A 15,070-nucleotide genomic window follows, 5' to 3' on the forward strand; every position below is an offset into this window, starting at 1 on the left:
TCACTCCTGGGAGAATAAGGGTTCAACTTGGGTTCAGTCTCGGGATTATAGCCGCTGTGAAAAGTTGAGCCAAGTGGCCCGAAGGTTGTCCTCCGTGATGTCGGACTGGGGCAGGGAGTAACTGCAACAGCTGTGCAAGCGTCACAGGACCATCTTTGTTCGGGTGTTCTGGACAACACTGCTCGATTTTATTGGGAACATGCTCGATATACATGGAAGCTACATCGGCCACCAACACGCTTCTCTCCTGGCCCCAAAACCGCGCCCAAGCCCTTGTTTCACATCCAACCCAGATGCTTGTTGGATCGGGATCGGGAAGATTCCGGGCCCAAGACCTGTTCAACAGCGCGTACAACCGTCTCTGATGGTTCGAGAAGCAGTCTAGTAGGATTCAAGCCACAACCGATTCACAGCAATGACCATTGGAGCGGGGAGAAGACTCAGTCGGTTACACGAGACATATCCGCTTGACCGCTAACTGGCCGTCAGTCACGTCCATAACCATGCTTGGAGCTTGACCATCGCTGGGTTGGGGTCAAGAAAAGCAGCATGGGAGTGTCTATTCAACATCATTCGGGCTGAGACTGGGCAAAGGGACCAAAAGGTGAAATCGCAACTGGCAAGGCCGAGCTACTCCTATTAATACCTTGTCAGTTCTTCTTGAGAGGCACTTGCTGAGGAAGTGTCTTCTGCAATGAGCTTGCTAATCATCGTTTCACGACATGATGTAGGCAGCATTACCTACGGCACTACTCACCAAGTTGGGAATTCTTGCTGAGCTCGGATTCTTCTTGTCAAGTAATCGAACCGCATCAATGGTGCCATGGGCGATGACTTGCAGCAGCCGAACAGCGTGCTTCCACCGAGCCACCGAGATGGCCAAAAGGACGGGTAGGAATGCAACGCAGAACTGGCTGCCCATTATGGCTTTGATGGCGATATCACAATGGTGATACTGAAGCTTTCAATACACAACCTCCGGCTCGGCGGACTAAAAATACCACATCGGTGGCAACAGCACCTACAAGTTGATGTGCTAAATACTGGCACTTCCATGATACTCTGTGCTTACGAACACCCGATGGAGGGTGGGCAATATATCTGTGCTGACAAGTGCAGCACAAGGTAACCTCGCTTCCAGGTGTAGATACGGTTTCTCGTCAGAGTTGAGGACGGCATATAAGTTGCCAAGCTATCTATGGGCGGAAACTCGTAAGCTGAGATGTCCGAGTTCGATAATATATTGGCTGTCAAGTGCAAGTCCAGAACAAGGACATCACTGTCGCGGACTTGTTACTACGGCTCTGATATTCATGGTGTTGATCATTGCGAGTCCAGATCACACACCCAAAACACCAGCCTTGTATCGTCTTTCCTGAATCAACCTCTTTGCAGAATTCGTCTTACACTCACTCAGCAGCACTGCATCCGTCCTGGCGGTGTACATGTCTTGGTACCATGCCATGTTGTCCGCTGTGCTACGGAACACCGACGTCGTCGCTGTTCCAGAGGACCCCGCTCCCAGATAGAGAAAAGCGTAAAGAACACAGAATAGCTGGAAGGTCGGGAAGCAGAGACCACACGTGTGATGGTGCGACATTGACAAGTCTGAGGAAGCCGCCGGGTTGATCAAGTCCCCGCCTTCACCAGCCCTTGGCTTTCACATTTATGAACATGGTCAACTGACGATTCTGGTCGGCAAGTATAAAAGATTACTGTGTCCCCGGCGCGTGATTCCCGCGCGTTCCCGCGAAGTCATGGTCAAACATCACACTCAGAATCGTGAATTTAGCCCTTTCTGGGTCAGCGCCCGATATTGCACTAGATTGGGGGACCAAGATTTGCGAAAAATGGAGTGTGAACAGCGTGGAGCGAGCGAGTCGCTAGTCGCGGAGAAGAGAGCGTAGACGAGGTTTGTGTGGTACCGCTTGCCGCCCACCAATGCATGGTTGGCAGCTCTATCACAGGATTGTGCCATCTTATTGGCTACACATGTGAAAAGCCCAAACGAACAACCAATTAGAAGACTCGGAACACTCCAGGGTAGGCAGTTGGATGGCAGGGCACCAGCGGAGATGTACGGCAGGGGTTCTTGTGAACAAGGCCCGCCCTCCAAGACTTCCTCAGCAACGACAACGACGACGACGACCGCTTGCCGCCCAACCACGGGCCGCCGTCTCCTATCGTTGCTCTGAGCTTCACGCCGTCGATGATCTTGGCGGTACATCTGGACGATGTCGTTGGCCTGCCCCTTCCTGGTCGAGTCCGGTAAAAGTGCTCCCCCATCCGCCAGCCGCCCCCAGCCAATGGATTCGTGTTACCCAACCTTGCCCATCCGAACCAGTGATATTTTCTCCTGTGACCAGGAAGGCAGAACACAGAGAGAGGATGAAGGGCTCTGGTGTTGGGGGCGAGAAGACACGAGGAGAGAAGAAGGGCTCATCATGAGCAGTCAGTTGCTACTCGAGTTATCTGAGCACATTTCCGTCTTCTTGGCCATGTGTGTGCACACGCAAGGCCATCTACATGTTGGTGTTGACGCCGCGGGATCGTTCATGCCGTCAACAGGCTGTTGTCATTCCCCTGGTCCGTTGCTACTATATCGAGAAGAAGAAAGGTTGCAACCCCACTTCCGTCCGGTCTTACATCTTTTCTTATGGTGTTCGAGTCTTATGTAGACCATTTCTGCTTCTAGACTTGACTTTCTCTTCTTCTCCCGTTTCTCTCAAAGCAACACCACAGAAATCTGCAGCATCTCCAACATCCAGGAGACGCAGGGAACAAAAAAACGGCCTGCCACTGTCCGATCCCAGTTCCTCGCTTGCCGACGTACATCTGCGGCCTCCCTCTTGAGCCACGAGCGAAAAAGTAGCTAGAGGTAACCACGAAGCCAGTCCGGTGCCCACTCCTGACTCCCAGTGGGCGTCTATTTTCGACATCAGTCGCCCGACCTTATTGGCGACACTAGCCTGTCGTCCTATCAGCTTCCGTGTCTCGGGTCCGACTACACCACCCCTGTGCAAAGTATGCTTCCCTATTGCTTCCCTCCGAGGAACCACTTGCTGATCGTCTCATGCAGAGAGGCAAGACTCGCGCAACCACCCATACCCATCCACCACCAGGATACCAAATCAAGGTGTACCAGGTAGTGGCAGCGGCTATTCAAAACCACCTTCACCCCAACGGCAGCGTCTCGCTTTCCATCCTCTCCTCTACTTCGGTAGCTGGGCTCTCTCATATCTGTGTCTCCTTTCCATTATACTCTATTTCCTTTTGCTTCACTCCTGCAAAGTGCGTGCCGTCATCATCTCACAGTTTGAGGCTGTGTACCCTTTGCTAGTTTGATATCGACATCGGGGACTGGCTTCTTCGAATTATTTCTCATACAGTAAAGCCAACCAAAACGTATACACATCTACATCGTCGACATGGCCTTCAACGACGAGAAGAAGCGGCCAGCCGCTCTCAACCTGACACCCCAACGAACAATGTCGGCCGGCTCAGTCTCTTCCAACAACTCATCATCCACATCCTCATCACTGGCCAAGCCTCCAAGGACACCACGATTTGCCGAAGCCACCTCAGTACACTCGCCTGTCGATGGACGAACACTACCCTTTTCTGACCAGTCGGAGGTTGCGCATGCTCAGCCTGGAGATGTTGGTTTTGGTTATATCGGGAATGGAGGAAACAGGGAATCAGTCGCCATGCCAATGACGCCAAGGTCGCCCCTCAAGAGTGCGATGAAGGTTCCGGGAACACCAGGTCGGACTCTCGCCAATCCTCTCAGCCCAACATTCAGGGAAGAGGAGGAGCTGGAGGTAAAGGAAAAGTTGACGGAGAAGGAGCAGGCCAGGGATTTGGTGAGTTTTTGCATTCGATTTGCGAGCAAGCTCTAGGGTACTAACAGAGATACAGAAAATCAAAACCCGGGTACGCATGGCCAAGTTCGCTCTCCGCGGTGTCAACTTCAGCTGCAGTCTCATCATTCTCTCCATGCTTTCGGCCTCGTTTTCCATCTTCAACGCTACCCGACATCTTCCGGCCATGAACGGCCTTCCCGCCTGGGCCGCTGGCACCAACCCTTGGCCTCAATACGTCGTTCTCGCCTGCTCCTGCGTCTCGCTGCTCATCTGCATCGGTGTCTTCATTGGTTACTGCCGTGGGGGTCATCAAAGGGCGGAGAAGGTTGGCGTGTACTACACGCTCTTTGCTGTGGGCTGGTTCATTTTCAGCATGATCATGTGGGCGGTGGCTGCCGGTATCTTCCAATTCACCAAGAACAACAGCAAGAACCAAGACATGTGGGGTTGGTCTTGCGTTGAGAACCACCGCGCGGAGCTCTTCAAGGACAAGGTCGACTACGCGCTTGTGTGCCGTCTTCAGGTAAGCTCTTTCCCCCCCTCACTTCGTATCACGGCAACACCCGGAATGTCTTACTGACAACAAACTTTTTACTCGTTGAACAGAACTGGGGTCTTATCTGCATGATTATCGAAATCATTATCGAGATCATCAGTATCACGCTCTACAGCATCGTCTTCTACCGCTACTGGTCCAAGCGCAAGCTGCTCAAGACCATGAACATGCGCGACAAGGCCCGGTCCGACCTCTACCTCGCCCAGCTGCGCGTGCAATCGGCGCCCAACACGCCCGGCTTCGGCCCCAAGTCGCCCACCTTTTCGCAATACGCCCTCTCCCCCCGCTTCCCGCCCTCGCAGTACCAATCCTTTGACGACGTCGAGAAGGGCTACGGTGCCGGTCCCACCCAGCAGCAGCAGCAGCCATTCACCCCCGGCGGCGGCGGCCAGCGTCTCATCATCCCTCAGTCGTCCTCCTTCAGCTCGCCCAAGATCGACACGGGTTTCAAGCTGCAGGCTCCTCCGTCAAAGGCCAACCCTGCCACGCCCGTCACGCCCAAGGGCGGGTTCATGACGCCCTCGTCTTCCAACGCGGTCTCGCCCGTGGATCCCATGCCTCAAATCAACCTGCCCCAGCCTCCCCCGCCGGTGGTGGTGCAGATTGCGCACGCGCCGATGGCGGATGGCGAGCAGCAGTATGAGGCGGTACCGATCCCCGGCGCTTACGCCGGTCAGGCGATCAAGAACCCCCCGCCGCCGACTATGCAGACGAGGTTTGCTTAGGTGGTGGTCACTGGGTTCGGATGATGGCAATGCCAGTGGCAGTGGGTGTCAATAAGCAAGGCGATGAAAGTATATATATCACCTCTTTTCTCTTCTAAAGCAATCTCTTTTTCCCTTTGTTTATAGGTTTTACTTTGTTTTGTTTCAAATTGGATATACCAAAGGCGTTGGCAGGATTACAACTTTTGTTTTTTTGGAATAGCGATGGGAAGCTAGGATGGATGGATGGATGGAATGACGGAAGAAAAATTGAGCGGAGCAGACAGAGAGTGTGTATAATATGAGCGGGAACTCGAGATACGTGAAAGATGAAGATGGATGGACGGATAAGATGACAGAAGGTCAAGTTACCTTTTTTTCCCCTGAAACAGATCAGACAGGAAATGAACAAGAGAATAGAATTCTCTATGTGTGTGTGTGGATTGAATCAAACAAACAAGTTCGTCTGACATTCAAGAGTTTCACTTGAACATGGTGACATGTGAGGGTAAGTAGTTGGCGTTTGTCTGGAGAAAGAAAAAAAGAAAAAGTACTCCCGTGTCTTGAATATCGTGATGCTCGCAAACGAACTTGGGTGGTTGCCAACCCTCCCCAGCCACAAACCACTCGGTGAAGCCATCACCAAGATTCATGTGTAGCTACATTGAAAAAAAATCTGGGTTACTCACCGAGGTGAATCCTAGCACCGTAGTGTATGTAACACCATAATAGTTTTCCCAGCCATTATAACAATTACAAGCGGGAGCACCCGACGCATCATCCCCGTTTCCTTCGGTGGTAGTAATAAGCTTTGATGTTCAACAAGTCCAAGGCCCGCCCGGGGGAGGGGCCCGGGGAATTGAGGTCAAATCCAAGCTCCACTCTGCTCAGGGGCGCCAGCTGTCAGCCTGCCAGACATCGATCTGAGCTGAGGTGCCCAGGCCAGCGGGCAGCAGGAACAGATCAAGACTGATCCACTTTCGACAGCTGCCAGCCCGAGTTCATCTCATCCCTCAGCAGTCAGGCACTGCACTGCACTGCACTGCACTGCACTGCACTGCACTGCGCTGCAATGACGGACGCTGGCGGGACCTGCACTAACAATTAATTTGCCGGCGGGACGAACAATGCGCGCGGACGGGTGAGGGACTGGACTGGACCCTTTGCCGCTGATGAAGGTGGAATTGGACCCATTCGGGGATGCCACATGTAATTGTCGCGTTTCGGATCGGGTCAAGTCCCCAAGTGTGTTCCTGAATCAGGCCGACGCTTTCCATTACCGTGCCTCTCCTTTCCCCTTTATCTTCTTCTTCTTCTTCTCGTAGTTAACAGTAGACTTGGATGTGATAGAAAGTGAGGTAAACCACGTCGAGTAAAAAGGTACGTCCATAAAGTTATCGTGATAACTGAGCAAGGGTAATTCGCAACTTACACCATACCACACCACACTACACCACTCGACCGCCGCTCGCCGTGATCGTCATCACCCCCATTTTCCCCAAAAGAAGAAGAAAAGGGGACGGGAGCTCTCCAATTCCCGTCCTTCCCAAAGTCGCGACCTCACCTCCAGCTCAACTACACACAGCCCACTGCAGTCCAGTCCAGTCCAGTCCGGTCCTAGCAATATAACTAACCAAACGGGCGTCATTGTGCAGACCAGCCTACCAAGCCAAAACCAAGCTTTCCCACTCATCCTCCGTCGTCGTCTCGCTCCCATCATCCCCCAACCCCGAACCGGCAAGTCGCTCTGTACCACCTACCTACCTACCTCACCAAACCGACCGATCCAATGGCATCCCGCCAAGCCTTCCGAAGCCTAGCTGCTTCCACGTCTTCTTACACAACTACCACCACCCTCCGCGCCGCCACCACCACCGCCGCCGCTTCTCGTCGTTGCGCATCTACTTTTGCGAACACTACCCGTACCGCTCGTCGCAGCACCCAGTGGACGACTTCTTCCACTTTCCAGCAAGGACAAGGAAGAAGCAACAGCAACAAGAGAAGCTACAGCACCCCCGGTGGCTCTCCCCCGCCTAGGGACACCAACAAGATCAGCTTTTGGCCTTTTGTGGCTTTGATTGCCTTGACGTCCGGAGGGTATATGTTGTTGGTTAATCGGAGGAAAGGTGAGTTCTTCTTTCTGTTTGTTTGATATAATCTGGGGTATAAAAGAGAAGAACAAGAAGAATGTGAAGAGGGGTAAAGCGGTGGTACTAGAGACAGTCAGTCAGTCAGTCAAGTCGGCCGACGGGAGACGCACGTGGAAGCAGTGCAGTGCCGTGCAGTGAGAATGCAGGGCAAGGAAGAGGCGGAAAGGGCAGCTCATTAGCTTCCTGCTGCTGCTGCTGCTGCCGCCCTGCGGCTTTGCTGCCCTGCGGCTTTGTCAGACGAGACGAGACGAGACGAGATGAAACGTCCGACACAACCCACCACGGGCAGTTCCTAAACTAAGCCCACCACTGCACCTACCTCTCTACCTCCCTATTTTACCTACCACTGCCTCACAAACCTCCAAAACAACAAAGCTAACCACCCCCATCACCACTTAGACATGCCTCCCAACCCCACCTCCTCCTCAGCCGCGGCTGCTCCTGCTCCCGCCCCCTCCTCCTCAACAACTACAACCCCTGCCTTCTCCCCCTCCGACGTAACCGTCATCTTCGTCCTCGGCGGCCCCGGCGCCGGCAAGGGCACCCAATGCGCCCGTCTAGTCCGCGACTACGGCTTCACCCACCTCTCGGCCGGCGACTTGCTCCGCGCCGAACAAGACCGTCCCGGCTCGCAATACGGCCAATTAATCCGCGACTGCATCAAGAACGGCGCCATCGTCCCCATGGAAGTCACCGTCGCTTTGCTCGAAAACGCCATGCGCGACACTCTTACCTCCTCCAAAACTGGTGGTAAAGGTCGGTTCCTGATTGATGGGTTCCCCCGCAAGATGGACCAAGCGTTCAAGTTCGAAGAGGTCGTTTGCCCTGCGAAAATGGTGTTGTTCTATGATTGCCCGGAGCAGGAGATGGAGAAGAGGTTGTTGGAGCGCGGCAAGACGAGTGGGCGTGAAGATGATAATGCCGAGAGTATCAGGAAGCGGTTCAGGACGTTTGTGGAGACGAGTATGCCGGTTGTGGATCACTATGAGAGGGAAGGAAAGGTGGTCAAGGTGGATTCGACGCCGGGGCCGGATAAGGTGTATGAGGAGACGAGAAAGCAGTTGAGGAGGGTGTTTGGGGATAAGTTTTAGAGGGGGTTGACTTGACTTACTCCGGGGATGAGATGGGAGTGGTTGACGGGGGGTTAAGGTAACTTGGTTTCTACTATTTCTGAGATGGGGTTGGCCGTTCCATGAAATAAAAACTTTTAAATACTACACTACTACAGATTTATTAGAAAGGGAACGGAGCGATGGAGTCGCGAAGACGGTCGGTGGATGGATGGGATGGTTTTACCTGTTTGGAAATTGAACTTGCTCTGTCTTTTTCCAAATATCGAGATGGCATGGTATTGCGTTTATACTATTCATCGTTGGGAAGCCTGAGCATCATGATTTCATTGTTTCCACTGCTGGTGGCCATAGACGTTGTCTCAAAAAGCATTGCTATTACGCTTCCCTTTCCTTGTATCCTGAGTACCATGATCTATACTCCACCATTTTGGGCTTGCCCTCACGCATCATCATGCATCACCATAAACGGAGAGAGAAAACCTGAGATTGCTGGATATCTAAACCGCCCATTCCTCGGAATGGTACAACAAAAATGCATACCCGCCAAAAAAGTGTAGCAGCTCTACCTTGAAAATGGTGTTCCGTAATTTTTTGGGGCTCACAACTCCTTGATAGATAACAACAACAACAACAACAACAACCCATTTTGATGTAAAATTCCTTTCCCATTCAAATGAACTGAACTGAACTGATGACCGAGCGGGATGATACAGGGGCAAGACATCGCTCATTTTCTTTTTGAAAGACCCTCCTCATAACTCTATGCTACTAGCAACAACCAATTATTGCAGCAAAATATCCTGTTGGCAACCCCCTTCAGTCATCATCATCCGTGCGTTGCCTCGTCTGTCTGGCACCGCCGGTACGTCCTCCCCGGTTGCCGCCGCGCTGCTCCGACTCGCCAAGACCGGCGTTGGCCAGCTTGCGCTCGAGCTCCTGCTGCTCACGCTCACGCTGGGCCTCGACATCGGTCTGGGCCTTGCGCACGACGCCGACGAGCCTATCGACGACGGTCTTGAACTGGTCGACGCGGGTGCCGAGCTCGCGCCACTGCTTCTCGCCAAAGACGCGGTAGGTGGTGCGGTGAACCAAAAAGACCTTTTGCTTCTGTGACAGGCGGCCCTCGACCAGCTTGGAGCGGATCACGTCAATGGTCCACATCTCAACGTCCTCGTCGGGGATCTGGAGGGCCTTGGCGATGCTGGCGTAGGGGATCTCGCGGTTCGGGGTGCTGGCGGCGAGCGAGGCAAAGGTGAGCAGGCGCATCTTGCGCTGCAGCTTCTCGTGGTCGAGCTTCTCGTTCTCGATCCATCCCTGGTGCTCGTCCCTGAAGTCGTTGTAGTCCTCGAGGTCCTGCTCGGTGAAGATGTCGAGGAGCTGCGAGTAGACGGGGTGCGAGTCGCTCAGGGCGTGGACCGAGGGGAGCGAGCGCAGGTCGTTGAAGTCAAAGCGGGTGGGCGACGAGATGGCCATGCGGAGGGCGCGGAGGGAGAGCTTCTGGGCCTCATCGGAGGCGACCTCGTCCTGGTTGTCGCGGTCGAAAGTGGCCAGAGCCTTGAGGAGGTAAAAGTAGGACTCCCTGCACACACACACAAGAAAAGGTTAGCATGAGGCCGTAAAGGTGCACAATGGTTGTACGATACATGATGCTATGAAAGGTAGATACTTACTCCTGATCACCGGCGTCGTTGGCGGCATCGGAAACCTCGACGTAGAGCTTGCGCTGGCTCTCCGAGTCGGACTTCCATTCCTGGAGCCAGCCCTCGACGTTCTTTAACCTGGGCTTGAGGAGGTCGAACTGGCTGTTTTGCCTGATGAAGCGGACGATCTGCATAAAGACATTGAAGCGCAGCGGGTTGGACTTGTCGAGGAGGTTGAAGATGGTGGTGAGCGCATTGGAGGCGAGGGTGAAGCCGTGGGTGGGAGACGAGGTGATGGGCTTGAGAAGGTTGGCGCAGAGGGTGGGCAGGTACTTCTTGGGCTCCTCGGACTGGAGGACGAGGTGGATGAGGAGGTTGTAGGCGGGGGTGAAGTCCTTCTCGGGGGCGGCGTTGAGGGAGTGGGAGGCCTTGACGATGAGGTCAAGGGCATCCTCGCGCTTGTCCTGCTCGAGGAGAGGCTGGACCTGCTCGCCGACCTGGACGAAGTCGGCCATCTCCTGCGCCAGCTCGGCGAAGGTGCCGTCGACGAAGATCAACTGGGGGGTAGCCATGTTGGTCGGTGTTGTCGGTGTGTGTGCGTGTGTGGTTGTTTGACGACGGGCTACCGAACTATTCCCACTTGGACCTAAAGGCTGGAGTGAGGTCGGGTTGAGGCGAGACACACGGCGGGACGGGGGGGACGGAGGGGGGACACGGCGACGGGGAAAATATGGCCGGGGACAATCTGATAGTATGTCCTGGTGCTAAGGGTCGACACTGGCCGGAAACGATACGGATATCCTGTCAGACGTGGGAGGGGCCCCAAAGGAAGTTTTCTTTAGTGGCAGGGCTCCGCTCTTTCTTTTTCTTTGCACAGTTCCTGGGCCTCGACTCGCTGAGTGGTGTGTCCCCCTCTCTCACGACAGAGACCGGAAAATGCCCCGCATTCAAATGCCAAGCCCACCGCCTATTTTTGCCCTGTGCTGAAGAAGAGCTGTTCTGTGTGCTCCAGCCAGTCACGTGCAGGATTGTCAGGGTTATTGCAGTCATCTGCTTGTGACATAGAAAACCCTGACCCATGGGGTGGTTCGTCCCAGCGAGGTCGTGACAATGTCAAGCTCCAGTCCCTTTTCCTTTGCTTGTCACCGTGCACTTGACATTGTCCCCAGCTTCTCCAAATCCGATCTTCAAGACAAGATGGCGACCTTTGTAAGCTCACCTAAAACACAAACAGAAGCGGGAAGCGAAGAGGGGGTCACGGGTCATCTGAATCGGATATCCAGGCAGACACTTGGAGTGTGGTGGTGACCCGGGCAACGGCCACCTTTACAGCCTGAGGATATTGTATCAGTTCCTTCCTTTTTCCACTGACGTGATGGGAGTCTCAAAATAACAAATGACCGGCACGCCTGACAGCCCAGAAGGATGGTGAAGAGTCACAATGAACCCACAATAGATTCCCGAGAAAAAGAGTGATGACCAACCAGCCCTACGCTATGTATGCAATGCACATGGTGACATTCAACAAGGGCTGAGGGTGTGCACCGCCGAAAGAAAGTCAACAAGTGTACCTAGCGTACAGAGACAGCAACAGTAAACAAAGCCCCTTGAGGGCATATTTCAAATTGCATATACACGTAGATATTTCATAGAGAATCAAATCAATGTTGTCAACTGGATGCTGTTTCCCTTTCCGTGGATTTGTTGACTTGTACGCGCCAAAAGAGTGGAGTCATGGCGAGGCGAGGCGCGGCGTGATTTCCAAGCGAAAAAGATGAGGAAAGGGAAGCTTCCACTTGGTCATCAAGGCTTGTAAGGTAATGTACATACACTGTGAATCCCTGACGTTGTATGGTTGCATTCTGGTGGAGGCCCCCAATACCTTAGCACTGCCCGCGGCCTATCCCAGTCCCTCGCGAACTGCACAGTAGCATCATTCAGTCACTCAGTCATTCTCTCTCCCCAGCCCGGCGCCGTCACCACCACCACCCCATCTTTTTCCCACTCTACACACAAGCTACCTGGAACACACCATCCCGCCACTTGATCATTTGAGATCCTCTCTTTTGAATCGAATCCTCGGCTCCGGCATTAACTGACCAACGCACCACTCGACTCGTTGCCCTACAATCCTAGCAGCCATGGCTCCCCGAGCTGAAGGCAGCAGCACTCTTAAAAGAGCTCGCGTACGTCCGTCCACTCACTCCCCCATCCCATATGTCATGTCATGTCATGACTGCACTTTTGATTAGGTAGTCCATGGCGCATTGCGTCACCACCAAGCATGCTCCGTCGACTAATATGCGCTCTACTTCAGGGTTCTGCCGACGACAACGATTCCTTCAAGAAACCCCGTCGCTCCGAGCGCCTCTCCTCCCAGCGCACCGGCGACAGCCCCGAACCCAAGCAGAAGACGCCCCTCAAGACCACCAAACAACTGCCATCTCCAGTTACCCACGACTCCGATGAATTCCCACAGGATTCCAAAGAGCCCACTGCCACCCCTCCAGCCGGCCGCCCCAGCCAGCTGTCGCAAATCAGCCCCCGCCCAGAAAACCAACATTCTCAGTCGCAAGCGTCCCAGCTCAATGACACACAAGCCTTTAGCCAGTTGCCCGATCTCGACAAGGCATTGTCGGACGAGGTCGAGGATGAAGTCAAGGAGGGAGTTTGGGGCTACCTGTTTCCCCTAGATCCTAGGTACGGCGGCCGCTGCGTCGTCTTGAGGAGGAGGGCCGCTTGTCCCCTTCCGGATACGGTCTCACAGGCGGTTGGCTCCAAGAGAGGTAAACGCGGCCAGAAGGCGCTGATCAAGGAGGAGCACGATTTGGACAAGACCAAGGTCAAGGGACTTCCATCCGGTGGCTATCTGATCGGCCGACACCCAGAATGCGGTTGGTTCACCTGTACAATCCCCGCTATACGCCACCATGCTAACATGACATTAGACATCCAAATAGAGGACCCCATCGTTTCGAACCGGCACTGCATCATCTTCACAGAGAACAAGGGCAACGACACCATCGCCGTATTAGAGGATCTGTCGAGTAACGGAACGTTCGTCAACGAGGCAATAGTGGGTCGCAATCGACGGAGAGAGCTCCAAGAGCTAGATGAGATCGCCGTTCTTGGCACAGCCCGCTTCATCTTCCGATACCCCAAAAGTCGACACACCAGCGCTTTCAGGCAGCAGTACACCACGCTGCAGAAGTTGGGCAAGGGCCATTTTGCCGAGGTTTACCTGTGTGTGGAGAAGTCGACGGGTTCACAGTATGCCGTCAAGGTATTCTCCAAGACTCCTGGCGTCGAGGAGCGGTCCAAGGACGAGGGTCTTCAGCAGGAAATTGCCGTGCTGATGGGGGTTAGTCACCCCAACGTCTTGTGTCTCAAAGATACCTTCAATGAGCCCAACGCCGTTCACCTAGTCCTTGAGCTGGCGCCAGGAGGCGAGCTCTTCAACTACATTGTCAAGAAGACCAAGCTTTCCGAGAACGAGTGCCGCAAGTTGTTTACCCAGCTTTTCCAGGGTGTCAAGTACTTGCACGACCGCAACATTGTCCACCGCGACATCAAACCCGAGAACATTCTGCTGGTCGACGATGACCTGCACGTTAAGCTGGCTGATTTTGGTCTTGCCAAGATCATTGGTGAGGAGTCCTTCACCACCACTCTCTGCGGTACGCCCAGTTATGTGGCACCGGAAATCCTCACCGACACTCGTCATCGCAAGTACACCAAGGCGGTCGATGTCTGGTCTCTCGGTGTAGTGCTGTACATCTGCTTGTGCGGCTTCCCACCTTTTTCGGATGAACTCACCTCGCCCGACTTCCCTTATTCCCTTTCAGATCAAATCAGGCAAGGCAAATTCGACTACCCATCGCCTTACTGGGACCCGGTGGGTGATTTGGCTCGTAAGTTACCTTTTCTTATATCAAATGTCGCTGTTCTCAATACTAACAATGCCCCAGTTGACCTGATTGATTCCATGCTCGTCGTCGACCCCGAGAAGCGCTTCACCATCGACGATTGCCTTTCCCATCCATGGATGACGCAAAAAACGCCTGGCGTCAATGACAGCACCAACGGCCTCGTTAACGGGATCGCCGGCCTCGACGTCACCAGGCGCGGCGTCCTCCGCGAGCGCACCCTCCTCAGCTCCATCAACACAGTCGAGATCGCCGACAAGATCCCACTTGGCGAGAACAAGCCCGAGCTGAAGATCTACAAGAAGAACCCCACGGAAACGGTCGGTGGGCCCAGCGAGCACGAACTTGCCGGTGCACAAGCAGGACCCTCCCGCCAAAAAGAGGCCAGACCCGATGACAACAGGGACCCAAATGAGTTTATGAAGATGGGTGGTAAGGGTGATGAGGTACTCTTTGCGGACGATCCGAAAAGTAATTACCCAACCGCCAAAAAGGATGTGAAGGATATTGTCGAGTCGTCGACAAAGACGAACGGCAAAGGTAAGGGTAAGGGTAAGAAAGAATAATAATGGGGTTCATGATCACTCCGTACTTACTTCTTACCCGGCCTCCCTTTACCAAAAAAAAAACTTCAATGATGAAATATGGGTATTGGCGTTTGGAGCATTGCATTTGGTTGTTAGAGTAATAATTGGGTTGTATCTGTGGGATAAGGAGGACATATATTACAATGATGGATGTTGGGGGGGATGGCATGGATCTGATGTTCTATGTAATGGTATGTCCAAAGCCAGGACAGGTCATGACATGTTTGTTGTTGAAACAAAGTAGGCAAGCAAGCAAGCGGATTTGGGATTGTCATTATGGATGCAAGATTTCATGGATGAAGGACGGAAACTGGTACATATATCACTGGAGCTTAAACTCTTTTTTTCTCTTCCATTTCCTTTCCTCCTCTTCTTCTTTCGTCACTCCACTATATGTGTGGATCGAGAGAGTTTTTTCTTTAGCCAAAAAAAGCGGTGCTGCATGGGACTTTAAGGCGAGGTTCTTGCGAAGGCGAGATTCAGTGGTATGATGAGTTATGTTATTTTGTATGTATGTATGTATGTGTGCGCGTGCGAAGTACATCTGAGGACACCTAGATAGCGTTTTTCT

General features: G+C 53.4%; 4 protein-coding genes across 4 annotated transcripts; 3 read left to right on the forward strand and 1 right to left on the reverse strand.

Annotated features, from left to right (window-relative positions):
* Nucleotides 1-3,249: 3,249 nt before the first annotated feature.
* NEUTE1DRAFT_133976 (uncharacterized protein) lies at nucleotides 3,250-5,565 on the forward strand (the record flags this gene model as incomplete). The annotated part of the gene is made up of 3 exons (XM_009858928.1): nucleotides 3,250-3,863; nucleotides 3,919-4,386; nucleotides 4,470-5,565. The coding sequence occupies 3 exons, from the start codon at nucleotides 3,429-3,431 to the stop codon at nucleotides 5,142-5,144; spliced, it is 1,578 nt and encodes a 525-aa protein (XP_009857230.1).
* Nucleotides 5,566-7,050: 1,485 nt separating this feature from the next.
* Nucleotides 7,051-8,725, forward strand: NEUTE1DRAFT_93151 (uridylate kinase; the record flags this gene model as incomplete). The annotated part of the gene is made up of 2 exons (XM_009858929.1): nucleotides 7,051-7,249; nucleotides 7,673-8,725. 2 exons carry the CDS (start codon nucleotides 7,225-7,227, stop codon nucleotides 8,362-8,364), a joined length of 717 nt encoding a protein of 238 aa, XP_009857231.1.
* Nucleotides 8,726-8,939: 214 nt separating this feature from the next.
* Nucleotides 8,940-10,823, reverse strand: NEUTE1DRAFT_74451 (uncharacterized protein; the record flags this gene model as incomplete). The annotated part of the gene is made up of 2 exons (XM_009858930.1): nucleotides 8,940-9,925; nucleotides 10,017-10,823. 2 exons carry the CDS (start codon nucleotides 10,556-10,558, stop codon nucleotides 9,163-9,165), a joined length of 1,305 nt encoding a protein of 434 aa, XP_009857232.1.
* A 1,215-nt stretch (nucleotides 10,824-12,038) lies between these two features.
* NEUTE1DRAFT_133979 (uncharacterized protein) lies at nucleotides 12,039-14,478 on the forward strand (the record flags this gene model as incomplete). The annotated part of the gene is made up of 4 exons (XM_009858931.1): nucleotides 12,039-12,172; nucleotides 12,304-12,880; nucleotides 12,935-13,897; nucleotides 13,955-14,478. 4 exons carry the CDS (start codon nucleotides 12,128-12,130, stop codon nucleotides 14,476-14,478), a joined length of 2,109 nt encoding a protein of 702 aa, XP_009857233.1.
* Between the last annotated feature and the right edge of the window lie 592 nt (nucleotides 14,479-15,070).

The sequence above is a fragment of the Neurospora tetrasperma genome (genome assembly GCF_000213175.1).
Source record: "Neurospora tetrasperma FGSC 2508 unplaced genomic scaffold NEUTE1scaffold_81, whole genome shotgun sequence".
Taxonomy (NCBI): Eukaryota; Fungi; Ascomycota; class Sordariomycetes; order Sordariales; family Sordariaceae; genus Neurospora; species Neurospora tetrasperma.